Here is a 24,053-nt window from a genome sequence, read left to right as displayed (position 1 = left end):
CTCTGATAACTGCAATTCAGGTCTACTTTCAACAGGGATGCCAGCAGAATGGCCATGAAAATGAGCCGGGGGGGGTCTCACCCCAGGAGACGGCTGTTCATCCTCACCTAAGGCCCCAGGCAGGGGAGGAGTATACGGAGTCAGCTGAGCGTCAGGACTGGGCGAAGGGCATTTCGCAACGGCAAGGCGAGAGGCCACACAACCTAGCATGGCAGAAGTCCCACACCCCAGCAGTGGGGTAGCTCGGTACGGGGCTGGGGCAGAGGGCTCACAGCAGCTGGAGCTCGAAGGCCACAGACTCTGCTCCATGAAGACATTCATAAGCAGGAGCTTTCACTGCTCATGTCCGCTTGGGACAGACAGACGTGCCACTGGTGACGTGCAGGGTTGCGTGACGACAGTCCCTGCCCAGAGCTGCCCCCGGGGCACTGCTGTCCCAGGACTTAGCCTCAAAGAGATCTGGGTGCAAGTCAGCCCTGCCATCTGACTGTGACCTGTGACCTCACACAAGCCACTTAATTCTCCCCACTTGTAAACTGAGAATGATAAATTTAACGACTTGAGGCTTTTGTGAGAATCAAATGAGTGAAGCGGGGAAAAATGCTCACAGTTCCCGGCATACAGCACGTACTCAAAACATGACTCCTTACCTGAAGTTATGATGAAGCTGCAGGTTGGGAGTAGAAGAGGTAGCCTGGTTCATCGTGCCAATTATATAAGGGCTGCGGGGGAAATGAAGGGTAGGAGAGCTGGAGGAGGTGTCGCAGCGCCCCGGGGCATCTAAGGGCCTAGGGAGATGGCTGATGCCCCTCCCGCCATGCGACCCCAGCCCCTCCCTGCCACGTGCGTGCAGCGCTCCTACCCCCTGTAGCACGCGTCTCTCCCAGGGGCCACGAGGTCCAGAGCTGCCTTTACCATTTGTGGTCCTTGCAGTTGAGCAGCCCGTTGAAGATCTCGCCCAGGGAGCTGACATGATGCAGGTTGTCCAGGATGATGACCAGGGGCATGTCCACAGCGTTGTTCTCACTGGCGCACTGGTCGGCGAGGTTGGACAGGTACTGGCGCAGTTCCTGCGGAGGCCGGGCAGGAATGAGTGGGTGAACGCCCCCAGGAAGACGCACGTACTCGGCGCCTTCCCCTGCCCCAGGCTGGCACCGGCATCGGGGTCCTTCCTGAGGCCTCGCGGTAACCGGTGCTGAGTGCCTGCCCGCTACAGGGAGTCTGCCTGGGCGCAGGGGGTGCAGGCGGGGGAGTGGTGAGGAGGGCCTGGGCCCTGGCTTCTGGAATTCACCAGGCAACAGAAAACCTGGGCAAGAGCAGGCACCATGGGGGTGCCCAGGCATGGTGCTGCACCTGCTCCAGCACTCTCTAGAAGCGCTACTATTTCTTACTCTGCCAACCTCCCAGGAAGCTCCTGAGGGCAAGTGCCTCATACACCTCCGTACATCCACAGCACTGCCTGAGAGCCATCTACACAGAAGCCCTTGATAAATCAGCACAGCAAAGGACCCCCTTTCCCCCAAACACACATATGTCCTGCTGACGAGTGCTGGGGCAGACAGGCAGTGAATGGTGCAGGGGGGGTGGTCTCCACGCATGGGGGGCCTTGGAAGGTCTGGGTGAAAGGGGAACCTTTGGCCTTAACTGTGAAGAATGGGCAGGGCACTGTTTGGAGCTGGCACTAGAACACAGCTCAGCACGGCTGGGGCAAGGGGCGCATCAGAAAAGGAAGAGAAAGAAGAATGTGCGATGGGGAAAGGCCAAAACGGTGAGCTAAGGGCCAGCCAGTGAACCCAGAACAACTTCCTGATGGTATTATCATCACCATGAGGATGGAGTGACCTTGCGCCAGGCACGGCTCTGGGACCTCACACATATGAACTTCTGTGCCCAACAATTTGACCCTCTGGGGTGGGCACTATGACTGTCTCCATGTTACAGATGAGGAAGCTGAGGCATCCCTCAGTCAGGTGAGCAGCCTGAGATGGCACAGAGGGTCGGCAGCAGGGCTGGATCTGGACTCGGTGTGGGCGCCTCCCCATGCCACTGTCCTGCACGCTGGCCTGGATGCTCAGGGGGTCATACCTCCTCTGCTTCCTACACACACACACGCCTCCCTTTTAAGTCAAAATGTGGCTTTTAGCAATAGAAGCAGCCCAATTTTTAAAGTTACTAGTTATTTTTCCTTTTAGCTCCTCTCCACTGTGGGTTCTTGGCCTCCGGCATCTGACAAGGCCAGGGATCCTGAGGCTTGGAGCCCTCTCTTCCTTATGCAGGCTTGCAGGGTACAGTTGGGGAGCTGTGCTCTGTACAAGGGTGCCTGGCCAAGGGGAGTGAGTGGGGGCTGAATTCAAGCCTGGCTCGACCTCCAGCCACGTGCCTAGGATCCTTCTCTCCCTGGTCCCGGGAGAGGGCGCCTTTCCTGAGCTTATTCACAGAGGATCTTGGTACAGGGGCTCTGACCACTTCCCGTAGTCCTGCCCCTGTGTCCACGTCACTTGGAGAACTTGTGGTGCAAATTCCCAGCCCCACACAACCTACTGAAACAGATCATCTGGGAATGAGGTCTGGGAGCTGCATCTTCAAGGATGCCAGGTGATTCTTAAGGTGAAAGAGTCACTTCCAATTCACCTTTGACTTCCTGGCCCCCTTGGCCAGAGTGAATCACCCATCAACAACCACTGCATGGATAATGAACAAGTCTGAGAAAACACCTCATAACCCTAGGCTGGGACTAGGTCAGGCTGTCCGAACGTTTCCACTGCTCCCTGTGAGGCAGGATCAAGCCTATTTGCTGGCTCTGGGGTCTAAGACATCGACTTGAGCTCCGGTCTACTGCTCAGTGCTATCTGAGTGGCTTTAGGTACATGGTCATCTGCCTCGAGCCTCAGTTTCCTCATCTGTAAAATGGGATTGTGACAACTACTTCCTCGAAGGTCCTGCTGTGGGGCGTTCAGTTTGCTGCTCCCGGGGTAAGCAGTCTGCACATGTGAGCTGTTGTTCTTATTATTGTTGTTCCACAAAAGAAGGTTTTGTTCTGGAAAAACAAGAGAACCTGGTAGGTTCGTGATGAATTTTTGGTAAACTGAAGTGGAAGCATCTGGGTTGACCTTAAAGAACTACCAGCACTGAGCATCGTGCCCAACTCACAGCGGGGAAGTAAGAAACGAACTACATCGACTTACACATGGAACTTCTTTCTGGGAAGTTTTGGGTCAAAGCCTTCCTTTCTGCTAGTTCCATTCTGACCTCCTTCCCCAGGCTTTTATAACCATCAGAGGTGAGCATTGTAGGAAATGCTGCTTTGCCCTCACGGGGGTGGTGGCATCACCAGTTCTCAAAGGACTAAGCAGCAGCCTCTGAACGACCTTCTCACCTTGCTGGACTTGTGGTCCACGTTGAAGGTGGCAATGACCCCGTCTGTCAGCTCCCGTCCCTCCCGGAGCACCAAGTACTCTGACAGCCGGTTGGCCAGGTAGGTCTTCCCAGTGCCGCTGGGCCCAGAGAGGATGATCCGCCGGTGCTCCACCAGCAGGGAGACGTAGCGCTGCAGGATGGGCTTGGGGATCAGGGACTCGAACACCAGCGAGTCCAGGCTGTTTTCCGCGAGCCCTGTGTTTGAGAGAGGAAGTGTTCGCAGCCCCGCAGAGAGGGTGGCTCTCTGTGCCTGCCCACCTGGGACTGCCAAAACGTTAAGGCTATCCCTTTCCTGGGCGGCCCCGCCCACCCAGGGACACCACAGGCTCCCTTCACCAGCACCATGTGCTCTGGCTCCTGGCTTGGCTGACTGCCACCCACACACAGATTCACCTTTAACATCTGGCCCCTCAGTCCTCATCCATCCTCCGCAGAATTCATAAGACTCTGGGCCCTACTTGTCTTTCTGGATTTACCATTACCGGTGGTGTTGGCTCAAACCAAACGTGCATCTCCCGTGTCCACCCAGACCCTGGGGCTGCCTCTTCACCCTGTTATTTCCTTCACGCCAGGTGCCGCTGCTGTCCACACTCAGACACACCATGAAGGTATCAACGCTTTATGGTTAAGATGAGGAAAAACGCAAGGTGGGACCATTTGATTTGGGGATGTGAATACTGGCAGACCTAGGCTGAGCCTCTCCAACAACAAGAGGAAACATCTTTCCCCCTCCCCGCCTGGGACAACTTCATTACTCAGGGCTGTTGGCTTTACAAGAGCTGTTTTCTTCATATCATTCCCAAGAGAGGATCCAGCCAAGGTTACTTATCCAGAACCTAAGGCAATTCTATTAAAAAAGGACCTCAAGAAACCACTATATGTAGGCAAAAAATAAACTGAAAAGCACTTATTCTGTTTTACAGTAGCATCTTCCATCCACATAATTAATTCACTGCAAACAGACCCCCCTAACGCATCTATACATTTGTTTCCAATCTTCCCCAACCAAAGATAGCACAGTGACTGTTCTAGAATCATCCTGATGAAGGATCCCAAATGAGATCTTCTGGGTACAGGCCTAAGACTTTCCTAGAACTGGTCTCAACAGAGCCTACATGGGCTCAAAGTTTGATGAAAAATATGGAGGATAGGGTCTCCTGTCTAAACTTAATAACAAACACGGGGCAGGGATTAAAACACACTGAAACCCCTCTCTTTGCATCTACGTTGCTCTCTCAGTCTCTTGTCAAAAACCCCCCTGGCAGTGACTACTTTGCAGACGAACTCACTTCAGAGCACACAAAGCCACAGCCCCTGCCCCGGTGCCACTGAAGCGAATCATCTGCAGCTCACGGATCTCTTTCAGCTCAAATCCTTGAGTGTTTTTTTTTTTTTTTAATTATTTATTTATTTATTTATCTATTTTTGGCTGTGTTGGGTCTTCATTTCTGTGTGAGAGCTTTCTCCAGTTGCAGCAAGCGGGGGCCACTCTTCATCGCGGTGCGCGGGCCTCTCACTATCGTGGTCTCTCTTGTTGCGGAGCACAGGCTCCAGACGCGCAGGCTCAGTAGTTGTGGCTCACAGGCTTAGTTACTCCGCGGCATGTGGGATCCTCTCAGACCAGGGCTCGAACCCGTGTCCCCTGCATTGGCAGGCAGACTCTCAACCACTGAGCCACCAGGGAAGCCCCTTGAGTGGTTTTCAGTGCCTTGAAGGCGTAAGTGTCAAGCACCACAGGAAAACAGAAGAGTCAGGTATCGCTTAAAAACAAACCCGAGCTGATCCCTAGAGATGCTAAAACAACGTGATGTGCTGAGAGCAGCACCAGCTAGGCTCCGTGGTGAGGCGGTCTGTTCGGGAAGCAAAGCAGACAATCCTGTCGCTGTTCCTACAGAGGTTTGCTCTGGTCTCAGCAACGGGTCACTCCTTTTACCCTTCAGTGCTTGCAGCGCTCACCTGCTCGCCAGCGTGGATGAAACGCAGTTTAAAGTCATGGTGTATCAGGCTTTCCCTAAAGGGTTCTTGGAGTGGACAGCTGTTGTCAAAGTGTGCCTGGCAGCCCTCCCCTCCTTCCCCTTGTAGTGGGACTCTTCTTTCTTGCAAGGAGTTCATTCCAGCCGGTCCAAGCAGGGCTGACCCAGCACCTTCACCCACCAAAGGGGTGGGCTTGTGACCAGGCCGGGCCAAAGCCTGTCCCTGGTCACAACAACTGATTTGGTGATGAGCATTGGACCCATGGTGGGCCAGAATCACCCCTAAGAATTTCTTGTCACTCTTTTCCAGAAAGACATTCTCTTTCTTCTAGGTTCCTAAGCTAGAAGGATGAATCTGGGCCATTCATTCGCTATGTGCAGAAAGCTCAAAAAATAAGCAAAGCCGAGGTAGGCCTGATCCTGATGGTACTGCTGGAGCACCTGGATCCAGCTGCGCCTGAAGCCTATACCTGGATCTTCCAGGTACCTGAGCCTGTATGCTTCCTTTTGGCTAAAGCTAGTTTTGAGTAGGTTTCTGTCACTTGCAGCCCAAGGCCACAATTATGGAATGCCAACAAGATAAGGCTATGTGTGAGGCTCCAACAGAAACATGCTACTGGTCACCAGGGGGGCAAGATCTTCATTCCTGCTGATGAGGAATGTTGGGGTGCTTTTAGAAAACCTCCCAGTTAGGAAACAAAGCTTGCATCAAACAACCCCAAAACTACAGTCAAGATTCCAGGGAAGAAATAAGATACCGTGAAGGCTGAGCTTAGGACAGTGTTTAGCAATCTCTTCTTTAAGTGGTTCATAAAATATAGGAAAAAAGGGGTTTTGCAGTCAAATGCATTTGTGTCAGACCGGATCACACAGCTTTTTTAACAGCAAGGGTCAGGACATTAAAGGACAGAGGCTTTAGAGAACCTGTATGGGAATAACGATGCCGGACTTATTTGGCCGTGAAACTTTTTTTTTTCCCAAAAAATACTTTGTGAGTCTAAAGTTCCACTGAACTTTAGCCTCGGGCATAGCCTCTCTAGGTGATGAGGCAGTTGGAAGCTCGAGCAGCATCGTGCGTGGGCAGGAGCTTCATTGCTTCCACAGGGTGCTCCGAGCAACTCCCCTCTGGCCCACAGCACATCGTGGTTCCCCATCTGTAGAATGGGACTGCATCCAAGTCTCGCCGGCAAGAGTAACTCACTGGTATCAGTGGAGCCCCGTTTCAACAGGCTTATTAAGATTCCATCATCTCAGAGTCATAAGGCTAATGGCACCTTTTGTTATGTAATTTCAGCAATAAACTAAAATTATTTGTTTCCGACGGTCGCTGAAAAAGCTGAAGACCGTTCAACTTGCTTAGGTAAGAGTAACTGCGGTGGATGGGGAAAAAAATACAACCCACATATACGTGCACAAACAAAATCATGGCCACAGGTTCCCGTGCCCAGTCACAGAACAAAACCTACAGTTCTGGAAGCTCCCACCCCTGCAATGGGCTGGATTACCTTTGACGGCCACAGAGATGGTTGTGTTCTCTCCAACCAGGTAGCCACAGGGAAGAAGCTCGGGGGTCTCGGAGGTATTGCTGCGCTTGATGTCCCCAATGCTGTAGCCGAGGACACTATCAGAGTTCAGCCCCAGCTGACTCACGGGGTCGACGTGAATGATGTACTCCTGGACAAAATAAAATAAAGACCCCATCAAAGGTGTGGCGAAAAATCTGCCCAAGACTCACGTCTTCACTGGGTGATTTACGGTCATCTTCTCCTCTTTCCCAGCTGATGCCTGAGTTGAAATCGAGCTGTGGAACGAGGGGCAGAAGAGCTGACTTTCTCTGGGGAGGACGCCCTGGTATCACAGGCCCCTTAAGGTACAGATTTATTCGGTTTGTGATGGGAGGGTGGGAAACCCTAACAAGATGGTGAACAGTTAGTCTGGATGAACCAAGCACGGAAAAATTAAGCTGCTTTTCCTATAAGTTCAGCTGAAGCCTTAAAGACATTGGGGCCTGTGAATGGTGCTGGAAAATGCATGAAAAAGTAATTCTGACAAGAAATCTCTCCACCAGCCCTTTCTTTTGGTTCAGGTCAAAGGCCATATAATGACAAAGGGAACAAAACCCCAGGCTGCTAGAAAAAAAGCAGCTTAGAGTTTTAAACAAACAAACGTGTGTTTAATTTGGAAAGTGTTCCATCTTAGATGAGTGACCGGAAGGTTTTAGGTCAGTGAACTTGGAACGAAGTCCATGGGCTCTGTGGTAGCCACACGACTGAGGTGGAATCCTGATAACAAGTCTCTACCTTTAATGGTCTCACTTCCTCACATGTGACGCCTCACAGGCTCTTTTCAGCCCCAACTGTGGTCTTTCTAATCCAGGGATGTCCCAACTGCCCATCAGCAGAGATAAGGTTTCGGCTGGGGCAGCAGGCTTGGTCTGCTCTAAGCCATTCCTGTCTCTCACTCCGTCTCATTTCTACAGACTGGCCTGTCAAGATGGGAAGCGAGCTTGGGTCAAAGAACAGAATTTTCTCTCTGTGAAGCCATCTGAGTCTAGATGCTAGGAGACTAGAGTATACTAGTTAAAAGTCAGGTTTTGATATCAGACCAACTCAACTAGACCAATGTGGTCTCTGGCACAAAAAATGTGGGCTATTATTAATACTCAGGGGATGTGATTAATGAACACTTCTGGTTATTGAACTACTTCAGGTCAATAGAAAAAAAGGTACCAAAAGCTTCTTTCAAATCACCCAGTACGTCAGGGTTCACCTAGATGCTCATTAGTAATTTCTCCTGTGGCAAACACCCACTCCAGTGATGTGATTAGAATCAACAGAAAAATAACTGTGCCAACAGCCTTGACACCAGCCACGGATCAGAAGTCAGTGTCACGCATAGCACAAATCACAGAGTCTGAAGTGTTGGCATGGGACGCAGGGTAAGTTGGATCAAATCCCCCTACCAAAATGAAGGGTGGAAACATGATGTCGTAGCCCCAGAACACACGCTGCAAAACATACTCAACAGGACGCAATTCTAAGGTGAAGAGAATGTAGACATTAGCAGTTCACTGTGAGAGGCTCATATAATCGCTCAAGACCAGGGAAATGCCTCTCCCTGGCTGGCCAACCACTGCCAAGGGCAGATGAGAATAGTTGGTCCTGTTACCAGCCTATACTTACCATCCTCCTTCTGTTCCCTTGAGGGCCAGGGGACAAGTCCCAGCAACATAAGGATGTGGGAGAGGGGACAGGCCCGATGAATGACCAGGTTCGGGCCACAAACCGCCCTTTCCCTCCCGAGGCCCAGGCCCCCGCTCGGGTGCACTGCCGTAGCTGTCTTCACGAAGCACTTACTTTGAATAGCCGTCTAACCACCCCGTCGAGCACGTCCCACTTCGTCTTGCCACTAACTCCAATGCAGCCGATGAGGAAGAGGTGTGGTCTGGAATCCTAAGGGCAAGGAAATGTCCGCAGGTGAAAAACAGGTGGCTCCTTTCTGACTCAGGTTAGCAGAGGACTCAGATTGTCTTAGAACTCCGCCAATGGTTTGAGAGGGGAAGAAAAGTCCTATTTGTTTTAACACCAGATGTAACTTGAACTGAATGCAATGGTCTTAAACACTTTCCTCCCCTATTGCTAAAACAGCAACCTGTGGGTTAGGAAGAGAGGATCTCCTCTCTGGAATCTAGAACCTTCTACCGACTGTGCACCTCATATGGTGTGTAGATCACACATCCTTTGCGGGGAATGCTCTCCCCTCTCCTTTCTGCCATCTCTCCCTTTCCAAACCTTGCTTACCGACTCACCTCTTCCAGGAAGCCTTCAATGATCAACCCACCAGGCTCAGAGCTCACATTGCTTCAACAGTTCTGTACACAACTTATACGATGATATATTCTGCACTTGTTTATTTTTAGGTATTTGTCTTATTTGTCTACCAAGTTTGTCTCCTTGTTCGATCTTAAATTCCTTCAGGATGTTTTTATTTTTTCTTTTCTTCTTTTCTGTTTTTTAATAGTATTGATTTCTTTTCTTCTAATTAAAAGTTAAAACATGTCCAATTCAGAAAACTAGTAAAACTCCAGGAAATTCACAAAAAATAATCTTTGTTCTACTTCTTTTGCCTCTCTGCCCACAGGGCTCTGCATAGTGGGGGCTAACTGATCACACTGATTAAAGGAAACTAATAGAACATTCCATTTTGTTTGGTTTTAAAATATCTGACATGCTGATAAGAATATAGAATTAGGAGAGTGGAGGGAGGTGGGGAGAGGAGGGGGTGTATTTGGCGGTTAAGCAAAATCAGCAGAGAAAAGAGCAACAGTCTTGAAGTGAGATGATCTGGCCCCATCACTTGCCTTACAGCCTTAGGTAAGTGATGCTTGGGTCTTGGGCTTCTCAACTGTAAAATGGAGATGATAAAATCTGGGCAGCCAACCTCATCTGGATGCTGTGGTGATCCAGAACAAGACAATTTTGGAAAGTGACAGACTTCCGTAAAATGTAAGATCTATCTGTTTGTGTTGATGATCATTAGAATAAAATGCATTCACAGATACCACTTGTGTTTATTAACAGAATGTTATAAGAATGGACTTCCCCCTTGATAGTCTATCCCTCTACCAGCTAAGCTCTGAACTATTTTTTGGATCTTTCTAAACTAGATCATGCTCAGACCCCTGGCAGCTCAAAATCCTGGGGCTGCCCTCGTCAGTGAGACTAGACAGCCAGCCACAAAGTAGAATCCCCTGGCAGAGAAGTCTGGCTGCAGACGCTTTGTTTTGATGGGCACTGCGGGCTCCCAAGCTCTCAGAGCCTATGACAGCGTGTTGGCTAAAATACTCAGAACTAACAAGCAAACAAAAGCCTCAAGGGACTTACATGAGGGGCTCAGGAGGTCTTTTCCCACTTATCTGAGAGATGGTCATTCTCAGCATCCTTTAGATTTAACTGACGACTAAAAATCAACTTTGACTGTCAACCCTTGCCCTCACCCTAAAACAGTCTCTGACGGGGGTATGACCTCTAGACACTGGAAGAGAACAGAAACTACTCAGAAAACTCAGATTCCCAGCCTCAGTGAGTCAGGGTGCCCCACCATCTTCACTGCTAGCCACCTGTGTGCTTCTGGGCTTGACCACCTCTACCTCCCAGTTTCTACTTGGTCAGCAGCCTCTGACGACTGGATTAAAACAGGTGCTCTTGGTCGGATGAATCTGGGTGGCTTACTTCTGTACCTTCCGTGCTAAATGTGCTTAGCTGCCTTTGAAGTGCTTTGGGAATATACTAAATTCAGAAAAGCCGTTTCTGACTGATGTTAGCGTTTAGTTAGATACTTGAAAGTGGTGCAGTGTGGACCATCTTTAGAACTCTTTACACACTTTTCAAACACGAGAGGCAGGGAGGGGCCGTTGGCTCACTTTCACGGTGTCAAAATGCTGCTGGGGAGTAGGGTTAGTTAGGGAAAGCGTTAGTACTATTTCCAAATCACCTCAGAGCCTGAGGTGACGGGGCGTGATGATGGAATCACTATGCTAGGTAGTTCTACCTGGGGAAGGGACAGGCCAAGCAGGGTAAGGGATCCAACTAACCTCCTTCCACTTCATTTCCTCCTGAAAGCTGACAACTATCTTAACATGCCTGCCTCCTTCCTTCCGAGCCGGGCATTCACCAGTGTCATCCAGCAACATGTCTGCGAATGGAAAACATCAACAGCCTTAGGCACACGGGGACAGCAAAGCCGGCTTCCTGACACCCCCGCTGCTCGTCGGCACAGCAGCGGGACAAACCAGGTGTCGTGGTGCAGGGGAAGTGGGATGGGGGGTGGCGGGGGGAGAGGGCAGAATGGAGAACGCAACCACAGAAACCAACAGTGGACCAATCAAGGAGCCAGCGGGCTGACGATGTACCTTTGCCAAATGGAAGTGCGAGGGAGACTCAACCAAAACGACAGCAAGAGCAGCGTCATGGATAAGAAATCAAAGCATCAGCCTCGATATGCTTACACACAGACCTGTGTGATCTGCCTAGATCACATTCGCTAATTATCGAGCCAGCCTGAATCCAGCCCCAAGGCAGGAAGGTCATAAACCAAGCCAGCGTCCCAGTCGGCTTACCAAGGGCAGGTGGGGCAGGGGGCGGGTGGTATGCAGCATACAGCTTGCAGGTCAGCCTCTCAAAATGGATCAAACAGAACTCAGCATGGTGGGCGAGGGGATCCAAGCTCATGGCTTGGAGAAGTTGGGGCGCTGGAGCAAAGCATGACAGCAGTCTATTGGCTGGGCTCATGTTGGTAGCAGACGCACACCCACACACACGTACACCCTAAGCACACACACGCCTGCTGCCTCTCCACGTGATCTGCTGATCTGCTCATCTTGGGGCTCTTGCTTAGAGACCAGAGTGCCAGCTGCAGGCCCTGTGACGCCACTCACCCAGGCTGCTGGACTCAGCGAGGTTCAGGCTGTGCTGGGAGAGCCCCATGGACTGCCTTGGGGAGGTGGAGAGGGACGCCTGGGAGGGCGCCCGGCTGCAGCCACTGCCTTGAGACTCCGACTTCAGCCGGTCGTTCTCAGCTTTCAGCTTCTCTATTTCACTCTGCGAAGGGTAAGAGAGAAGCTCACTTACTAGGCGGCTACCATGCGAACAAGCCTTTCCTGGAGGAGGGATTTGAAAGTTCCCTGCGGGGATCAAGTGCATATCCCAGCCATGGAGGCAGAATAAGTTACACCATCAGAGAGATTCAACAGTGGTCACTGCCTTTGCTGTATACACAAGACCTCTCTCTTTTGGGTTGTTTTTTTTTTTTTTTTTGGCTGTGAGGCATGTGGGATCTTAGTGCCCCAACCAGGGATCGAACCGGCACCGCCTGCATTGGAAGGTGAAGTCTTAACCACTGGACCGCCAGGGAAGTCCCCCCACAAGACCTCTCTGGCACAGGAGGGTCCAAGAGCTGGCCTTTGACAAGACCTCAGAAATGTTTCCCAGAATCTGGGTGGTAAGTGGAAAAAGTCTTATCTAGGAAGTTTGAAAACTCTGGGTTTCTCAACCCAGACCTTTACTGCAGGACTTCTCAGAGCCTTTAATAAGTTGGTATGCATTGTGAATCTGAAAGGGGCACATAGTGTGCAGCATTTCCCAAACATTTTTGATCAAGGAGCCTTCTTTTCACAGAGTTTCTTATGGAACGAGCGTTTCACTGAAACTCCTCTGGGAAACGCTGCTCTCCAGTGAAAGCTGATTTAGTAGAATCCACAGTGGTCTTTCATTCCATGAATATTTATAAAGAACCTACTATGTGTTAAGCACTGGTCCTACATCCAGAGAAAGGGATGCAAAACAGAACGGCTCAGAGACTCGAATGCCTTCAATCCGTGTCAAAAGGTGAGAGGGGCCGTAGGAACAAATCTATAGGGATCCAGATGAGGGCACTACACTAACTCTTCCAGCTGCAGGACGTGGAAAGGCTTGGCAGAGGAAGAGGCGTCAGGCTGAGCCTCGAGGGAAGCTTCCGATCTAGGTGTGCAGAAGGCTATCCCAGCGGAGGGCGCCTGGCAGGAGCATCTCCTCCCCGGGCAGCCCGGGGCTCAGCCGCACTCCCGGATCTCACCTGCATCCTGTTCATGGCCTCCCGCAGCTGGTCCAGCTGGTGTGCAGAGCTGAGGGCTTCCAGGCGGATGTCGGTCAGCTTCATCTCCTTGTCTCTCAGCTCGTTTCGGAGCTGCATGACCGTCTCGGCTTCACTATCCATGCACTCCGAGATGCTAGGGAAAGAGGAGTGTTACTGACCAAGGCGGCTCTGCGTTCAGCTCCTTTAAGTCCTCCACTGACCACCACGTCATCATCAGGTTTGTTAAAGAGTAACCCCGTATAACCAGCTGCCCGGTGCTTCCCGGAAGTGACAATATCAAAAGCACCTGAAATTCACAGACTTTATGACTTCTCTACACTCTTTCTTTGCAGAGCTCTGGCAATCTGAATGGCTCCGGTATGCCTTTCAGCCAAATTCCAGTGATCTAGGGATAAACAGGAGCCAGCAAAAGGGAATGGTAACCTTGGGGGTTTGAAACCCTCCGTGATGTGTACACAGCTGGGCCCCTATAAAGATACAACATGGCCCTTGATATCTAAACCCACTCAGAGAAATGAGGTCAACTGTCTGTTGTAAAGATTAGACACTCCAGGGTCAGACAGCTGAGGGTGATTTTTATTTGCCAAAAACGGGAAGAAACCTAAAGATACGGGTGGAAGATGCTAGTCTGTTTCTGGTCACATTCTAAAGCCCACTCCCCTAAAGGTGTCTAGAGAGAGAAACATTCTTTTATTCCCCCACCCCCCCATACTGCTTAATAAGCCCATGGCAAGGAAGAGAAACATCTCAGGTAGTTAGCAGAGAGTGATGCGACATGAAAGCCAAAATTTTATCTGAAAACATGCAACAGTATAGTGAGCTGTCCTCCTTCCCCAGCTGGACACCAGATCAGGAGACTGTGGGACCCTGTGAGTCCCTCTGTTTTAAGAGGTGGACCTTCCAGGCTGAGTTCCTTATTCGATTACTTAGGTTTGCCCTTCAGATACTGGCAAGTCAGCACAAACTGGAAGATCATAAAAGTCATGATGAATTGCAATGTTAGAAAAGATAGTTTCTATTAAAGAAAAAAAAAAAAGAAAAGTTCTGTTGATTTCAAAGATTATAGGAGCTGAGGTGTGGGGTGATCCAGAAGAGAAAGCTTTGACATTTCTTGGAACTAAAACAGAAAAAAGAAAGGAAAAAAAGCCCAAGTTCATGAAGTTACAAAGCTGAAGCTGATTATCTCTGAACGACATGGTGAGCACGTGGTCTGTGCAGAAATAATCACTCGAGCCCTCTCTCCAGGACCCAAGTACTGGATCTGAGGCCAAACCAAACCTGACCTGTGAAACTGGGAGAGGGAGTGGAAATGTTAATTGCCCAAGGAGAACCATGATAACTGTTAAAAGAGATGTAATTGTATTTCAGGGGCAGAAAGGACTAGAAGAAAAATTTAACGCCTGAACAGCCAAATCTTTTTGTGGCTATTTTCTTGACCTGCACCCTGAACTGTTTTGAGAGATACAAAATCATCTCCTATTTTAAAAAGTTGTCAGCATCCAAGAAAACTTCTCCACTTCAAAATCTGAAACCTCCAACAGACCCTTGAAAAATCTTATAATTATTCCCATTTCATACCTATGAGAAACTGAGGCCAACAGATTTGGGACTAAAAGGGCTAGAGAGACAGTAATGTCTTTAGAAATCTGATCATCCTCTACCCCCTGCCAACCCCCCAGCTCTCCGTGCTTTGGATAGCCTGTGGTTTGTAGGGTTTAACTATACAGTCATACTTTCTTTGGTTTGGGAGGTTTTCGAGGGGAGCTTGCAAAAACTGGTTCTTTCTTGGGAAAGGACTATGGTTTCTGGGTTTAAATGGAGTGTAAAGTCTGAACAAAATTCCACTGTGACATTCTGGTCTTAGCCAAACCATGTCCTGCATAGATCTCGAAGATTCCAGTTCACTGCAGAGAACAATCAGCCTTAGTCCACCCTGTCTGTCTGTCACACGGCAAGGCGCTTTGCTCCAGTCTCCTTCACGTGGCCTGTGCTTTTTCCCCAGAAAGCTTTCTCAGCAAGAGAGACAACATCTCCTCCGCACCCACTTTGTGGAATTTATCACATGGGTTACTTTGTGAAGCTTGGCCAAACAATCACTTTACAAAGGGAAGCAAACTAAAAGGAAGAAAGTCTGTCTGGAGTCCAAGGCCCTCCCGTGTCCCCCACAAATCGGCCAGTTCTCAGAAACACAGCACAGCGAGGCCGCACAGGAGGGGTGTCCTACAACAGACATGATGTTGAAAACAAGCCCCAGCTAAGAGTTAGTCCCCCTGTGCCTACTGCCCAGGACAGAGCCTTCTCCCCTGGTTCTGCCGAGTCACTGATAATCACTCCCTGCATGGCCCCTGGCTCCCCTAGGACCAGGGTTCTTCTCTGCCTCATTTGTAGTATCTGATCACACTGATCGGCACATAATGTTTCCTGAATACATAGACCACTGTGTCAGGCATCTGCAGCGTATTATTTAATGCACTACGTACACTACTAACTTTCGGGAAGAGACACTACAATTATCTCCATTTTAAAAACGGGGAGGCTGAGACAGAAAGAAATTGACATGCCCATTAAAAATGTGAGAATCAGAAACAAGTCTGATGGGTCTGCTTAACTCCAGGGCGCAAGCTCCTGAACTTCATCCAGCAGGCATGGATGAACACACACTGGTCCCCTCTATGGACCACTTACTGAAGCAACCTGATGTTAATTTTTCCTACTCAGCCCCTAACACTTAATTCCAGCATATTCCTGCCGTCATGCCCAGGAGGCAGGGCTGGGAGCATACCTAACTTTACACACCCTAGTGTGGGAAACACTGCCTTCCCACACGGCCATTCCTTCCGCCCACGGGGTAGGAACTTTTCTGAGCCCCGACTCCTCTGCCTTTGGTTTCTTCTTTGAACGCCCTCTCGCGTCTAGATCTGCACATTCTTACAAACCCTTCAAGGCTGGAGAGAAGCATTTGCTCTCTGCCCACGCTTTGGAAAACCAGACCCAAAGCAAACATCTCCAGCGTGCATGGATTCCGTGGAATGCCAGGAAAGGGCTGGCGAGCCAAAGGGTGGGCCCGCCTGCCCCCCAGTCCCTATGGGGAAAGTGGTTTGGGGGAGCGCTCCTGCTACAGGCTCCGGGAGCCCCATAGGCCGAATGCGTTGCTCCTTGGCCGCCCGGCAGCTTCTGGCCCAGTGACTACCCCCGCCTCCAAACAGTTTCTTCTCTCTGCTCCGGGGTTTCCACCCACCTCGCCGGCTGCTCTATTTTCTCTTCCTGAACCTGAGGTGTGAGAGCGCCCCAGAGCTCAGTCCTTGCCCCTCTGCCTCTTCGCCATCTCCATTCAACCCCTTTGGAGAATCCCTCCAGCTTCCCAGCTTTCGAAACCACCTCTGAGCCCACGTCTCCCAAATCTCCACCTCCAGGAACTCCAGGCTGGCTGGCATTTCCACGGGGATGTCTACTAGGCATCTCAAAGTTTGCACGGTCAAACCAGAGCCGCTGCTCCCCACCTGGCCCCGTGTGTGTCTCCCACTCATGCCAGAAACAACGCCACCACACACCCAAGTCCTCGAGTGGCAAGTCTAGGAATATTCAAGGATGATCTCACGCTCCTGCTGAAAACTCTCCAAAGCCTATACTTATCACACAGGAAATCAGCCGCAAATTCACCTTGGCTTCAAAGCCTCACGTGTCCTGGGCCCCGCCTCTGCACGGCAGGCCTTCCTTCCCACCACCTCCTCACGCGCCCGTGACGCAGCAGCCAAGCTGGCCGGCCCCCCCTTTCTCAGACACACCGGGCCTGCCTCTGGGTTCTGTCTGGAGGGCTGCCCTGCTTGCTGGCAGGCAGAGTCGGCCACGGGTTTACGACGGCCCACCTCCTTTCCCTCCCGGGCACGCTCATGTCACGTCTTCCCGCCAAGGCCGGAAGCCCTGCTCAGCGGACTGTGGGAAGAGGCCTGGTCCACGACACACGCCTGCAGGGCCTCCACACTCTCTCCCCTCCCCGCCTGCTGGCTGGACACTCAGCAGAGGACACGGGCCCGCAGGACAGAGGCAGTCTTGGTGCTGGCATCACCACACGGCAGGCCGCCTGCCGATGAGGGAAACCTGTGTTGGGTCTGGAAGGAAGCAGAGATCAACAGTCACGGGTAAAGGCGCCGACCTTTGCGACTGAGTTTGTCACGGCAGCTAGTGTTACCGACGAGAACTAGCCAGGGGTTCTTCCTGGCACACAGATCTCGGCTGAAACGCCATCTCCTCGGAGGGGCCTTTCTGGACTACCCCGTCTGCAGTTGCTGCCGAGGCACTCTGTATCCCAACACACTGTTTCAGTTGCCAGCATGAACGCTCGGCACTATCTGATTCTTCTAGTTTATCCAGCTTTATGTGCTTAATGCCCGTCTCTCCCCCTGACATATAGGGTCTACACCGGAGTTGGGACTTGATCGTCTCGTACACTGTTGTCACCGGAGCCAAGAACAGCGCCTGGCACGGAGCAGACCCCAGGAGTGGAATCAGCTCTACTGTGTCACGTCCCCGCAGGCCCTAATCCCCAGGGGTGGTTAATATTCTCTTTGGTCTCTCCAGAACCGTCTTGGGTAGTGTCCTGCTCACATGGGCTGTCGTATGAGAAGTTTATACCAACGCATAAAGAACAGATGAGGAGTTCCTTTTTCTCCTGGCCGGGAAACAGACAACTGGATTGAGATGCTCTGGGATGATGGCAGGTGAGTCACAGGCAGCTTGTCCTTTATTTACCTCTTGGGCACTCTTCAGGTCAAACAGGACTCACACTCCTGAACGCTGGTCTAACCCTCACGCCAGCACACAGGGCCTCAGGCGGGCACTGCACTCCAGCGCTCAGCACCCCTCTCCCTCCCCCTGCTCGGGGTTCGCCCTTGCCCAGGATGGAAGTGCCCGTCTGCAAGGCCTCTCTCTTACCAGGGTGCTCCCCGAGAGAAGAGGAGCTGCTGACCTAAGTAAAGCAGACACCCTGACAAGGCCATGCTTCACTGGTAGGTGGGTTCATAGAAAAGCCAGGGCTCTACGCTCTGTCTCCTTGCTTCCACTGCCTGTCTCGTGTGCAGTCCGTGCAGGCGACGTGCCACCAAGGCCTGGCCCACCCTCTCACCCGCGTTTCCTGCACCCGTCTGGTGAGCCGGCTTTGGGACGCTGGCGCAGGCTGCTGTCTTCTGCGGGCGGGCTGGCTGGCTGAGTGGACCTGGGGACGGCGCCACAGACCTGACCTCCTGAGATCGGAAGGAGGTTGCCCTGCACGCACGGGATCTGACCCGGCCCTCAGGAGAACCCATGATGCAGATCCCACTTTCACCGGTGAAGAAACTGAGGTGTCCACCACTACCCCACCCCACTGTCCAACCCTAGCTCACTGGCTGTTCTGACCCCAGCCACAGCGGTCCTCTTCTCCCAGGCACTATCTTATCTCGCGGGAACTGCCTTTGCAGACCCCTTGAGCTCTGGTTCCTCTTTCACGTCTCGCCTGGTTGTGCCAAGGGCTCTGATGGAACTCAGCCCTAGCTCTGACTGCCCTATTGCAGGGGCAATCTTCTTCACCGCTGCAGGGAGTCAGCTGTGCCGCCTTCTGAGCAGACACCCGGGTCCCCGCCTGCCTGTCCCAAGCTATTCCTGACCTCTTCTTGCCTCTAGATTCTCGGCCTCATGTTTTGAGATGGGGCACAGGACTGTCTCCCTGCGCCCTGATGGAACAACGCTCAATGGGTGCTCGGTGGAAAGCACGGGAGGTTGGCTGGGCAAGAGCAGATGACTCTTCCCTTCTGTGTACCTCTCTGCCAAGGGCAACAGCACCTAAGCCAAGGCCAAGGGAGCAATTGCCTGTCTCACTCAACCAGCTGTGTTCCCAAAGGGCTCTGTACAAACGGACTCATTTACAGTCGACTGGGAGAGTTCATGGCGATGAATCACTCGACGAAATATACAGCCCTTTGGTAAAGAGAATCGTCACGGAATCGCTCTGTTTTTTTAAACGTCTAATTTCTGAGTGCTGACCTCAGAGAAAGAGTCAACACTAAATGTTGATCAAAGAAGAAAAGTGTAATCTCTCTAAGCCCCGTCACCCAAGTGAACCAGAATTTCAGCCCAAACTGCCAACACTTATACCATCATCTCCCTGTCAGAGCACAGCTGGCTGTAGCTCTTCACATCCACTTATCTTGTTCAATTCTTAGGATAGTATGAGACAACCACTATCCCAATTTGACAAAGAAATGGAAACAAAGAGAGGTTAAGCCGTTTGCCCAAGACCAGACAACTAATTATGCACACCGAGGCCAGCAGAACAGAAACTCGTTTCCTTTCTCTTTTAAACTCTCTGGTCCTAAAACACCGAAAGAATATGCACGGTCTTATGAACGCAAGACACAAAGGACCCCAAGGAACATAGCAGGACTGCTAGCCATTCCTATTGGAGAGGGTTCCCAGGGGCCAAAGATGTCATCTGACCATAGTGACCCCGGCAGACAGACTTACAGAGAATTGGAGTGAGAGTTCCTCAGCAGGGGAGTGGAGCCCATGGAACCGTTGTGTGGTAACTTTGGTGAGGAAGGCAGAGAAGAATCCGTCATCTCCTCAATGTCTGAATGAGAGGATGCCGACTTGGGGGACTTCTTCTTCCCGAAGGCTTGCTTGAAGGAGCTGCGTAACTGAATACACAAGACCGTCAGCCTGGCAGGAGCTGAGACCACCCCTTAGGCCTCGGCAAAACGGAGACATGCAGAGTGAACAGCAAATTACTTCTCCCACGCTTTCCCCCCAGCAATGAAAAAGGTTCCCAACAGCTCTCTCGAATCAGTGCATTAAGGGAAGAAGAGTTATCTGGTGTTGACAGCTCAGGGGACTGGACCTGTGGATAACATTCCATGCCTACTCTTGGCTCAAGACTAGATGCCAACAGCAAGACAGAGCCTGGCTCAGCAGATGGATGTCGGGAGGAGGAGGTGACACAGCAACAAAGCGGGGTGCTCAGACACGGTGACGGATGCGGATGAGGTTAGTCATATCAATGGATGGGTTAGCTTGGTATCTGATATTCACGTTGGTCTTGCTTACCTCATTGACCTGCCAGAGAAAACGCAAGCAAAAATGGGGAAGGGGAAGGAAAAAAGACAATTTTTAACAGAGAAAGCCAGTGACAGGGAAAGCTTCGGACTTTTCAGACATGACATGGCTAATAATAAACACCATACAGACAGGAGGTTTCCGGTAGGATCAGGAATCTTTCAAAGTATTAAGGGCATCTTCCTCTATTATGGAAGGAGAGGAAGAGCGAGTCTGCAGGCCCCTACCATCTGAGCTCTGCAAGCTTCTCTGTCTGGTTGAAATGACTGTCCCACCTTCCTATACTCCTCACTCTTTTCTGGCCTTTTATCAGTCATCTCTAAGCCTTATTATTATTATTATTTTTTAGCATGTCTTCTTTTCTTAGCAAGGGTAGCTTCATTGCTGCACTGGTCCCAACATGGCTGCATAGCTCTTTGATATATATACTTAGGAGCCCCCGCTGCCCTTCTATACAAGTAATATAATAAAAGCAGAAAATTAGCTGTCTCGCTTCTTGCTCAAAAAAATGATATTTTAAAGAAATGTATTAACCATATTGGGAAAAAGGAACTGGTATATCACAGATTCCCCAAACCATGAGATGGATCTGAAAATTCTAGTGAGAACATAAAGCATTTAAAGTGCGATGTCTGCTCTGAAAGCCATGATAAGCATGTATTTTTCTAGGCCAAAAAATAAAGTTTCATCTTGAAAAATGTCTTTTAAAAAGTAATTTCCTTTTTCTAAAGTCTTTTTTTCCTACTGAAAACGTATTCTGGGCATTTTCTTAGCCATTGTGAAATTCAGAAAATTGGTCATTCTGAAATAATGGGAATTGTCTCCCATCAAAGTTTCACCCATAGCAAACTGCATGTCCAGCTTGTGGGCGAGTCTGGATCCCATTTCTCTCCCATTTCCTACTTATGGCCATATTTCCAGAGAGTAGTCACAGAAAGAGAAGGATTTGGTATACATCAACCTAAATCCTTGCCTCAACCTCTGGTAAAATGCCAGGCAGAAGAGGAGATGATAAAGGTTAGACAAAATTAAGCTTTGGGATTCTCTAAGGATGCCAATTATCCATCCTCCCCAATTGCACTGGTAACCAAGAGTTGTCTTAAAATAAACAAGTTTTATTTCCTGAATTAAAGAAAATGGATAATCATGATTTTTCATAGAAAATAATTCTCATCACTTTGATAATTAAATCAGACCGTATTTATCAACAGCACATTAGAAACAGTAACATGAGTTAATTCTGTTTGTTTAAGTCATAGCAAATGAGTTGACTAAAAGCCATTAGTAACATAAGGAAAAATTTAATCGGAACAATGAGAGGATCACACTGAACTGGCCTTTCGGCTTGCCTCCGACGCGAGTCATCAATAAGTAAAATGACTAAATCCTCGATTCCTCCATCACTAGACCTCGCCACCCATCCAAGATAACACAAAATGAGGGGGAAGTGCATGGAATGAATGAGGACAATGAAGCTACTGTGAAAACACGATGCTGTCAGCATTGACAAACGGGGCCCTGTGAGTCCTGGCCAACTTCAGATCAACCCGGGGTGTCCCTGCACTGAAGTCGGGGAGCAGCAAACGTCTGTCAGAACTGACTGTCACAGCCCTGACAGCGGAACTAAAAATTGGATGGGGAGAGGGGAGTGGAATTTCCCAAGAAGAATGGGAAAAACTGTTCAAGAGGCCACCGTAGGGAAGGCCAAGTAGCTCGATGGGATTATGGAAGCATGGAGAAGCACTGCATTGGACACTGGTTCTATTATATTTGCTATTCTGAGGTATGACCCCCGCCTCTCCCCCCCCCCCAATTTAGAACCACTCACTAACTGCTAACAACTACATTATGAAGCTTTTACTTACAGCAAATGGTCAAAAATTTTTCAAAGACAAGGCTGGGTGATTTAATGCTATCATAGGCAATTATGTAAATAAATAGATAAGGACTACGGTTAACGATGGGATAACTAGTGACACATATTCCAAAAAAGACTCTGGAACTAAGGAAAAAACCACTTAAGAGTAATTTTGCTCTAGTATCTGGAACTCTGTGGCCAGCATATGATGAGGAAGAAATGACACGTATGAAATGAAAGATGAGGGCTTCACGTAGTCTCATGAAACAGAAAAACTACAAAGAGGTCGTTATTTCATAAATCCTAGGGTTTGGCTGAGCACCACCCTGATTTCAGTAGAAACCTGTCCACAAGCCACTTCTCTGGATTGACTCCCAAAGGTCTATGTTGTGAAGTTAACAGCTAGCCTGGGCTCTATCTGGGGCACACTGTTTCCTAGCCTGACTCTGCTAGTGCCCATGAGACTCTTTGGATGCACACTTACCCAATTCTTTCTCTTCTTCTTCTTTGAATCACTCTCTATGTTGCTGCCCACGCTGGAGTGACTGGTGGCACTGTTGATGCTGGAGACGCTGTCGGAGGAATGCTGTCTGCGGATACGGAGGTCTGCGGACTGGGAGGTACCATTTCCTGGAGACCCAAGGCAGGACATCAGGAGCTGCTGACTTGAGCCCCTTCCTTTGCCCCAGGATTTACACCTAAGTCCACACACCCAAGGACTAGGAGGTATTTCCCATTAGACATCACCTTCTGTTCCGTGATGCTGGTTTTAAGGTCCTTGGGTAGCTGAGTGCTACGCCCTCTTTGGTCAGTTAAAGGAGGGCTCTCTCCATTTTACAAAACAGAAGTCAGGGGAGGCTTAGAGGTCCCCCCACACTCACTCTTTTGAGCTAAAGTGCGTCTGTGAGTTGCGGCAATACTCATCTGTGTCGTGAGTGCCTCCTCCTTTGCTCTCCCCGCTCCTCCCGCGCCAGCCTTCTTTCATGCCCTTGGACATGCCAAGCCCATGTCCTCACCACCTTACAGGTGCCATTCTCTCTTCCTGGGATGCTCTTCTCCCTCTGCTCTGCCTGGCCAGCTCTTGCCAATCCTTCCCACGTCACCTCTAGCCTCGCTTTTCCAGGTCTGACATTTGAGATAACAGTGGTACCAGAAATAACACTGCCCAGAACGGTAGTGAGACCAAAATAAAGTTTGCAGACAGTGTTCCTCACAATCACAGAACGACCCTGACAGCCTGGTCTTTAAGAGCACCGGTTTCAGGGGCAGACTTGGGTTCTCGTGCCATTTCTGTTTCTCACACTCTGTGGCCTCAGGATGGGACTCTCGCCTCTAAAATTCAGTATTCCCCTCAGTACAATGCGGACAGGACCAGCACTGCACTCATAAGCGTGTTGTGGAGAGAAAATGGAATAATGAAATAATGTAAACACTGAGCATGGTGCTTAGAACACAGTGAATGTTCCATAAATGTTAACTCTCACTATTACTTTTCTATCAGTTCTCTTCATATCATTTTCTGGACGTAACTCCTCCTCATGCCCATATCTCCCCCCACCACCCAAGTAAGATACACAAGGACAAAGCAATCCTTCCAGAATATTTTCCGGGACAAATGAGAGACGAACCCATTTCAGGCAGTCCCAAGTCAATATGTAAATATCAAAGCATTAGTGACGTTAAGGCTATGAAATACTTTGACACTTTGCCAACAGAGATATATTTTCTTCCATTTTGAGATACATCAGAGAAGAGGATGAGCTGGAACAGCTGTTTTCCTAGAGGCTGGAAGTAACTGGATTAAGTGCCTTCTAGGACCTGTCCGACTGACACGGACACCCACCCTCTGGCAGGGAGGTTGCATCATATATTGTCAAGGGAGGGTTCCTAAGGGCAGGCAGGTCGCTGGTCTGAGGCTGTTTCTCTCCCTTTACCTTTGCAGTTGAGCTCTGGGGTGTTAATTACCCCATTAATGGCCGCCTGGGCAGCTGCGTTCTGTTTCTTCAGCAGCTCAATGGTTTTTCTTAACTCATTCAGTTCTGAATCCTGAGGAATAGAAAAAAAAACCAGTGGTCATCCCCAAATCA

General features: G+C 50.1%; 1 protein-coding gene across 7 annotated transcripts in view; it reads right to left on the bottom strand.

Annotated features, from left to right (window-relative positions):
* NAV2 (neuron navigator 2) overlaps nt 1-24,053 on the bottom strand; it is a 399,145-nt gene that overhangs the window by 15,198 nt on the left and 359,894 nt on the right. For 4 of the 7 annotated variants that reach the window (XM_036862156.1, XM_036862161.1, XM_036862162.1 and 1 more), the window contains 12 exons: nt 23,901-24,012; nt 22,451-22,596; nt 20,100-20,108; nt 19,521-19,693; nt 13,002-13,155; nt 11,827-11,989; nt 10,984-11,084; nt 8,747-8,842; nt 6,896-7,064; nt 3,377-3,612; nt 916-1,070; nt 651-722 (listed from right to left, as the gene is read on the bottom strand). In XM_036862156.1, the coding sequence (XP_036718051.1) occupies nt 651-722; nt 916-1,070; nt 3,377-3,612; nt 6,896-7,064; nt 8,747-8,842; nt 10,984-11,084; nt 11,827-11,989; nt 13,002-13,155; nt 19,521-19,693; nt 20,100-20,108; nt 22,451-22,596; nt 23,901-24,012 (1,586 nt within the window). Of the gene's footprint in view, nt 1-650; nt 723-915; nt 1,071-3,376; nt 3,613-6,895; nt 7,065-8,746; nt 8,843-10,983; nt 11,085-11,826; nt 11,990-13,001; nt 13,156-19,520; nt 19,694-20,099; nt 20,109-22,450; nt 22,597-23,900; nt 24,013-24,053 lie in introns of those variants that run through there. The other 3 variants (XM_036862157.1, XM_036862159.1, XR_005021033.1) reach the window with 2 other exon arrangements.

Source organism: Balaenoptera musculus, chromosome 8, assembly GCF_009873245.2.
Source record: "Balaenoptera musculus isolate JJ_BM4_2016_0621 chromosome 8, mBalMus1.pri.v3, whole genome shotgun sequence".
In the NCBI taxonomy this organism is placed as follows: Eukaryota; Metazoa; Chordata; class Mammalia; order Artiodactyla; family Balaenopteridae; genus Balaenoptera; species Balaenoptera musculus.
The sequence above is the reverse complement of the archived record's forward strand: the minus strand, read 5'-3'. Positions and strand labels throughout refer to the sequence as shown.